Genomic DNA, 8,841 nt, shown 5'->3' with positions numbered 1-8,841 from the left:
AATGCTAAGATAGTTTAATTGACAAATGGACAGATCCTTTCAATCATGCATCTGTACAATATTGATCACAAGCAGCATTTGAGGCATAACTGATAAGAAAAATTCCCAGATGCAAAATCCAGGTAGTAAAGTTCCATCCATGTAAGCCTTATAATTACCTGGGACTGGACACGCTCCACATCATTAAACCAGAGGCCATCAATGCCAAAGATGACATGGGTAGACTATTAAGCTGAAATAATATAGCCCTCTCTGATTTATTCCTATTCTGATAAAAATTGGAGAGGGCTATATTATTGCTGCAAGGGTAGAGTATACACTTAACTTAATCTATCAAGATAAGAAAACAAGGACCTCATCTGATTATGCATCTGAATACTTGTATGATGTCAAAACTTTCTCTACATTTTACCTTCCTTCTGATTATATAAATTCTGTTTATCGATAAAATAATAACTTTTATTCTCATTTTCTGCCAATATTGACATTAAAATGCCAGCATTAAAGAATATTTAGAAACATCTTACCTGTCCGAGAAGCCAGAGTATAGCAAGTGAGACCCCTCTCCTGATAGACATGGACAAGCTTGGTAAAACCAGGGGCAGCAAAGAGAGATACCATAAAAAGTACTACAACAAAACGTAAAACATAAAAGAATGGCTGCTGTGAATGAGGTGGACCTAACTGCTGGGATAAAACTTAAATAACAGCGTATTTCATTTCTAAGTGAGTGGGATGCTGTATATACCAGTACATCCAGCTCAGAAAACAACTCCCAATATGGCCTAAGTTTAGTGATAGTTTATTACTCACTGCTGCAAAGTTAACATTTTAAAAACAATATCTATGGTACGGGGTGCTTGCACCGTTGTAGTACTTTAATAGAGTTATCCAGTTCATATAGCCCTAACTACTACATTCCACGGACTGTGGATGTCAGCCTGGATGGCTCATCGGTTAGAATACCTGACTAGTAATGCAGGGTACCAGTTTTCATTGCCGTTCCAGCTCAAAAATTTTCTTCTCTCCTATTTCACAGTTGGTGCAGTTGACCACCTCTGCACTGCAGGTTGTCCTGCCAGGGGCGAAAAGAATCTGGGTTGAGTGTCTTTGAGGGCGAAGACAATATAAGGAGGGAGGAAAATGTAGTAGTTAGGGTTATACAGACCATGGATATGGGCCTGGATAGCTTAGTGGTTAGAGCACCTGACTAGTACTGCAGGGGTCAAGGGTTCAGTTCCCGGTCCAGCCAAAGATTTTCTCCATTTCTATACTACACAGTCTTAAGTACACTACAATGATGTCAATATTATAGTGTTAATATAGTGGTACACCAATGGCAGTACTTCATGACTGTTGACATCAAACAGTCATGGATCTACATCTACATTGAAATTGAGAAAAATTTTGAATATGACAAAAATAAGACAGAAATTTTCATTTTTTCAAAAAATAAACATTAGAACAATTGATATCAATTGGTTCTTTCTATCTATGGTGACATGCAATAACTAAAAAATGAAATAAATGATACCTACTTGAGAAGTGCAAACTTTGTTGAATGTCACAAAAATAAGAGTATTGAGAAAGAAACTCATGGGTGGATCCCTGTGAAACTTGATTGAGCAGACGACTAACAGAATGAGCTGAGGCAGGAATGCTGCCAGTCCTAGGGCTCCAGAATAAGGAGAATTGGCACTTAGGTACAGCATGTAGAAATACACAGAGAAATTGTGTCGGATGTCACGGCGAGTGATGTGGTAGAGATATGTCTCATGGAGGAAATCCCAGCCATACCTGTTATAGATAAACAAACCCAGCACCATAAAAAGAATTCTTCGAACAGCATTCATTTCAGATCATTCATACTTCTCAAATATCATTTAATGTTCAATTGGTTTCAACAAAGAGTTTTGTAGCAATTAGAAATTGTCAGTTATTTGAGTGCAAACTTTTTGTTCTGTATTTTGGTGCAGTTCTTTTTCTTCCTTTCTTTCTGTGCAATAAAAGGTACATGTATCTGGTCTGACAAAACCTTGTCCGGTTATATCAATGAAAATGATTTTACTTGTATACAGTCAAACTTTGTTATCTTGAACTTGATGGGGCCAAGAATCTGAGGGTTCGAGATATTGAGGTTCAAATACATTAACCGTAGTTGGGACTTCAGAGTTGTCGAAAACTGTCGGTCCTGTCGGCAAGGCTGGTAAAAAATTCCCTGGACCGATAACTTGCTAGAAAATGTCGGTCCAAATGACCATTTGAAAATATCGGCTGTGATCTGATTATCTTAAAGCTCGGGTTCGGGATGCACAAATTCACTCAAACAACATGGCTGCGCGGCCGATCAAATTTGTGAAAGGTTCTCTACCGGAAGAAAAAGCTCAGTGGTAGAGCGCTCGCTTTAAAACTGGAAGGTCGTGGGTTCGAGTTCTGCTCGTGCCATGGCCGCGTCAAATCTAAGATGCAAATATATGCTTGCCAAATGCTCAGTATTTAGCAGTGAGAGTCACAGGTCTTTCGGATATGACCCCTAATGTCGCGGCAGGTTTTAACACGTTAAAGAACCCTCACTACTATGGTCTTGGAGTCAGAGTACAAACCATATAGTTCTACATTTGTGGTATTTCACCCACAGCTGGTGACGTCTCAATATGAGGGGAAATTCCTGACGGGATGTAAAACAAACTATTTCGTAAGAAAAGAAAAAATGCTGAACCTGGACCACTTAAAAAATTACGAAGTCTTCCGTGGTGTTACTGACTTCCATGCTGGCTGGAAAACTGACCGTATTTGGCTAGATAGGAGTGGTAGGTGCATTGCTGTTAAAACAAGAAAAGGCATTTTGGTGCAGTTCTTTTTCTTCCTTTCTTTCTGTGCAATAGAAGGTACATGTATTTGGTCTGACAAAACCTTGTCCGGTCTGACAGAACCTTTAGCTCTGCCAGACCAAATGTCTGACAGTGATTTTAAAATTTCGACAACTCTGGACTTCCATGTTCTTTGAGATATTAATGTTTGAAATACCAAAGTTGAACTGTATTTATAAAATGGAATGGAATTTTTTTTTACTTTTGATAGCACAGTCCTGTTAACAGAACAAAGGTCAATGTGGCAACCAGAACCATGATGAAATTCTTATTTGTAGGCCATAGTTTTCTCTGTAACCAGCACATCATTGAGCTCGGCTGGGAATTCTCCTCCTTCCTGCTGTAGTACAAATACAGTGCTAGACAGTAAGTCATCGGATATATTTTGACATGGACTGAGAGAGCATAAATGGCAGCTCCAAGAAGAATTCTATTTTGCTGGAACAGTCTCAAAGTTAATAACACCAGAAATGACATAATAGATTCCGCATTTCCTCGGCTAGATACAGCTATTGGTAATGGGTTGAACAACCAGATGGAGGCACATAAAATGGACCGAGTCTGCCCAGTGTTTTCTGACATTAGCAGGACGTAGATGAGGTACCCACTCAAGACATCAAACAGTACAAACAACACCTTTCCAAATAATGGGGAGACTGTTATATTGGGCTGAAGCATCCATGCCAAAATGGGAGTGTAGCGATATGTGGATCTGTTGTAAGGAGAAACCCCCTGAAAGTAGAAGTTTCAATGTGTCAGTGACAGTTATACACAATAAAAACATAACAAAAGCGTGATTATCATCTTCATATTTCTACTTTAGATTCACTTGGTGGATGTTCATTTTTATTTTTAAAGTTTTGTCTTTAAGCTTGTAAATTTTAAAACAACAAAATATCCAATACATGACATGAACTATGTGTAGTGTACAAAATAGATATGCATTCTTAAAATGAAATCTAATCTGAAAGTGATTAAACTAGTGGCACTGTAACACTTTCATCTATTTCATCTGTGACTATAATTATAAAAGGAATCCGTGTGCAATTCTACTAAGAAGCGCCTGTGGTGTTGACAACAATGACCATTTTCAATCCCTATATACAGTTTAGCCATGGCTGTATCGTTTCTATCAAAAAGGATTTACATATAGCACCTGTACGATTAAGACAACTCCGTAAGAAATGATCACTTTAACGACAGAACATTCTATCTAGAACTTTGACAGAACATTCTATCTAGAACTTTGACAGAACATTCTATCTAGAACTTTGACATTTAGAAACTGTGTTTACCGGTTTACCTGAGTCATGTATTCTGCGGCGTCCGTAAACACATTATAATCGACATCTGTATACTTGACAATGGATGTCCGATCCTGCCACTCTCCATATAAAATCATTATCATTCTTATTAACAGGCCAAGACCAAGGACTACTCTTATTTCCAGTTTCGGAGGCATCATTACAAACAAGTCGAAATCGAAAGTAGCATGTAGGAAGTTATTTATTGTGTGTAAATGTGTAAACCTATACCATATGTAGCGGTCAGCCGGATTCGATCGCCGGTGGCCAGATAGCTCAGTTGGTAGAGCACCTGACAAGAGATTCAGGGGGCCCGGGTCCGTTGCATTTTTCTCCCTTACCGTTACATTTGGTGCCGTAGACCAGCCCCTGGAACTGACAGGTGAAAAATGCCTGCCAGGGGATAAAGATATTGGGTTGATGTCTTCAGGTGTGAAGACATTTAAGGAGGGAGGAGTGTAGCGGTCAGCCGGATTCGATCGCCGGTGGCCACATAGCTCAGTTGGTAGAGCACCTGACTAGAGATTCAGGGGGCCCGGGTTCGAATCCCGGTCTGGTCCGTAGCATTTTTCTCCCTTCCTGTTACACATACAAATATAATCCGATTTGTTTTCACGACGTAGCCCGGTCTCCAAAAATAATTCGGTACACAACACTCATAACAAGACTGCCAGTCTGATAGACTTGCCTCAGACACCGTCCCTTGGTACCCTCTGTGCTTGTGACAACATTTTATAATATTGTCTTACTTTACTTCCCATATAGCAGACTTAATTATTGTACAGTACATTTTCAATCAGTACCTATGTCAATGTAGAAACCCTTAACATGTATATGAAACACATGTGTAAATTGTATCATGTAGTTATAATGTTTAATTGTTAATTTGTATATGCCCCCTGAGGGCCCTTGATTGGTGAATAAATAAATAAAAATAAAAAAAAATAAAAAAAATATATTGTATGTGATAACATTTTTGTAAATCAAAAGTCTTAGGCCTATGATCAAGGGAAGCAAAAATTATATAGGGAACCATGCGTCTTTGCTAGTCAAGCCGGGGTTTACGATTCCAGTGGCGTAGCTTCCACTGAGGCAACCGAGGCAGCTGCCTCGGTAAAAAAAAAAACAAAAAAAACCCCACCTTTTTCGTTGTTAAAATGTTGATTACCCCAGACCCCCTGCCTTGGTAATATTCGAACCCAAGCTACTCCAATGGATTCGTTTCGCTTCTCTACAAACGTTTTTAGAGAAGCGGAGCGGATCGTAAACCCTTGGCTAGCGAAGATGAGAGGGAACGGGAAGTCATGCTCAGCCTGAAAACACCGTTTCCTATACTTAAAAAACAAATACATATATGTATTTTAGAATCATTGTAACTCATTGCGAAAATTAAATGAATCAAGCGCCTATAGGTGCCACCCACAGGCACCTGTTCCTGTAAATGACTTATGACCTCTGTATACTAATAATAATTATAAGTGTACAGAGGTTATAAGACATTTACAGAAACAAGTGCCTGTGGTGCCACCCCTTTTCCTGGCTTTGTAATTTTTTGACACCCCCCCCCCTCACTCCGATTGTATCAAGTTCGATTCGCTCAAACCTCTGGATAATTCCATTTTACCTAATTAAGATGTATATGGAGCACCAAATTAACATAAACTCAAATAATTGAAGATATCTTCAATACGCCAGTTTCGAGTTACGAACTCTTCTGATATCATTAATTCTTTTGATGCGCGCAACAATTTAATTAAAGATCTCTTCAAACAATTAATGATATCTTCAATACTGAATTATTGCGCGCATTAATTGAATTGATGATAGCATTAATTCTTCAGCTGAATTGATGCGCGCTTTAATTGAATTAATGATCTCTTCAAATGAATTAATGATATCAACAATTGAATTGATGCGCGCTACAATTCAATTGAAGAGAGCAATAATTGATATAATGCGCGCATTCAATCAAATGATGAGAGCAATAATTGAATTGATGCGCGCATTAATTCATTTGATGAGAGCAACAATGGAGTTAATGCGCGCATTAATTCAATTATTGCTCTCTTCAATTGAATTAATGATATCTTTAATTCATTTGAAGAGAGCAATAATTCTTTTAGAGAGAGCAACTATATAATTAAAGATATCTTCAATTCAACATATCCACAATTGAATTAATGCTATCTTTAATTGAATTGTTGCTCTCTTTAAAAGAATTGATGCGCGCACTAATTCCTTATATAAAAGCATTGTAAATGATTTAAAGATATCTTCAATTGAATTAAAGAGATCATCAAATTATTTATACCGAGCTCTAAATTAATTATTGCGAGCAATATTTCTACTAAATTGATGCTCTCACCAAATGAATTGAAGAGAGCAATAATTGAATTAATGCGCGAATCAAATCTATTATTGCTCTCATTAATTGAATTAATGCGCGCATCAAATCTATTATTGCTCTCATTAATTGAATTAATGCGCGCATCAATTAAATTGAAGAGAGCAATAATTGAATTAATGCGCGCATTAAATCAATTATTGCTCTTATTAATTCAATTGATGCGCGCATTAATTCAATTGATGAGAGCAATAATTGAATTGAAGCGCGCATTAATTCATTTGATAAAAGCAATAATTGATTTAATGCGCGCATTAATTCAATTAAAGAGAGCAATAATTGAATTGATGATATCTTCAAATAATTGAAGATATCTTCAATTATTTGAGTTTATGTTAATTTGGCGCTCCATAGATGTAGGGCTCATGGCGGGTGTGACCGGTCGACAGGGGATGCTTACTCCTCCTAGGCACCTGATCCTACCTCTGGTATATCCAAGGGTCAGTGTTTGCCCAACTCTATATTTTATATTGCTTATATACGAGTTGTGAGATTGATCACTGTTCATTATCTTCAACGCGGAACGGAAAACGAAACGGAAGACGGAACGGAACGGAAAATATTGTATGCAATGTTATGAGGTCAGTATTTGCAAAATAAAAGGTTTATATCATGAACAAGGGAAGCAGAAATTACAGAGAGCGGGAAGTCATCCAAAGAATTCACCGTTACTTCATACTAATGCATATGCATTTTATTTAAAATCATTAACTTACCCCCCCCCCCCCCAATAATAATTAAAAAAAAACGTAAATAGAAAATAATTTTATTGAAAAAGCCTAGACTTTTCAAATATTCAATGAATACCCCTCCCCTCCCGAAAACAATATTGTAAAAGATAAATATTTTTTTCAACGATTTCCCCCAACCATAGCCATCATTAAAAATCGAACTTGCTTTTATTCGTAATTTAGTTCTACACCTGGTATAACACATGTATGCATTTATGTATCACATCAAATTAAAGCGAACGAGTCCGGTGTGTATAAAAGGTTTGCCTTATTTGGGATGAATTTATGTGAAAGTTCGTACATTAAGCCTACCGATATCCTGCGAATTAGTGTTGAACCCAAAGAGATACAGCGGGAAAGATAGATTGAAACAGATACAATGAAAACCTAAAGGTGAAGTTTACGATCCATAGTATATGAAGAATTAACATGAAATAGCTAAAAGACTAACAGACAATTTATGCTTGAATGGAATTAAAAGATCATCTCATTATTAATCTAAATTTTAAGATACAAGTATTAAGTTTAGAAATAAAGTGCCAGAAGTCCTTCCTATTAAGGATTGGAGTGCTGCAGTCACTAAGTCAAAATAAACAAGAGTACAGCCAACAGTACATAACACGCCCGTGAAAAACTAATATAGGGTGTTTTTCTTACACCATGATTTGTAGAACTTGCCTTCAACATCCTCCACTTGGCATAAAGTGTATGTGTACAAAGTTTGACGGTCCTAACCCCAACAGTTCAGTTTGTATATTGCCTACAAAGTTTCCTACTAAGTGATACTGTGATCTTGACCTTGAAAAACAATATGCATCTTCCTCTCATCATGGTGATCCAAGGTTCCCAGTTCTAATATCCTTGAGCTTACGGTTCGGTTTGTATCCTGTTTACAAGGTTTTCCTACTGAGTAATACTACGACCTTGACCTTTGACCTTTAAAAACAATAAGCATCTTCCTCTCATTATGGTGATCAAAGGTACCAAGTTGCTATATTCTGGAGCTTACGGTCCAGTTTGTATCCTGCCTACAATGTTTTCCTACTAAGTAATATATACTATTAACTTGACCTTTGACTTCTGACCTTGAAAAACAATAGGCATCTTTCTCTCATCGTGGTGATATATCGTATAAAAATCAAAGGATGTTTAACTTGTTGACTTAAAAAGATCATGAATTATTGTTGTTTTATACATACCACTCCCTGTTGTAGGTACACACATACACGGTATTACTCTGGACAATGAAAGATACATGTTACAAGTATATTTTAACAGTGATATACATAAAGTCTTTTTAAGACTTCATAAAAATTATGTAAACATTATCTGATGATGTTTAATGGACCTTTACCAATTATCAGTTGCGGATTTAAAGGGGGGAGGCCCAGCCGGCGCCACCTCCCTAAAATTTTCAAATTTAAGGTAAATCGTGGTGTCTTGCTCAGAAAAATGTACTAAACGATAAAAAAAAAAGAAAAAAAAAAGCAATAATATCTTCCACTCCCGGAGAGATAAATGGCAAAATCTTT

At 37.1% G+C, this 8,841-nt stretch overlaps 1 protein-coding gene across 2 annotated transcripts in view; it reads right to left on the bottom strand.

The window, feature by feature from the left end:
- LOC125681992 (GPI mannosyltransferase 1-like) overlaps positions 1-4,381 on the bottom strand; it is a 6,072-nt gene extending 1,691 nt beyond the window's left edge. Inside the window, exons 1-5 of one of the 2 annotated variants that reach the window (XM_056160297.1) lie at positions 4,174-4,381; positions 3,073-3,602; positions 1,539-1,797; positions 528-629; positions 159-232 (exon numbers count right to left, since the gene is read on the bottom strand). In XM_056160297.1, coding sequence (XP_056016272.1) covers positions 159-232; positions 528-629; positions 1,539-1,797; positions 3,073-3,602; positions 4,174-4,335 — 1,127 coding nt within the window. In that variant the 5' untranslated portion in view covers positions 4,336-4,381. The remainder of the gene's footprint in view (positions 1-158; positions 233-527; positions 630-1,538; positions 1,798-3,072; positions 3,603-4,173) is intronic. The other variant, XM_048922360.2, reaches the window with a different exon arrangement.
- Between the last annotated feature and the right edge of the window lie 4,460 nt (positions 4,382-8,841).

This window comes from Ostrea edulis, chromosome 1 (genome assembly GCF_947568905.1).
Source record: "Ostrea edulis chromosome 1, xbOstEdul1.1, whole genome shotgun sequence".
Taxonomy (NCBI): domain Eukaryota; kingdom Metazoa; phylum Mollusca; class Bivalvia; order Ostreida; family Ostreidae; genus Ostrea; species Ostrea edulis.
Note: the sequence above shows the minus strand (reverse complement) of the source record. Positions and strands in the feature narration are given on the sequence as shown.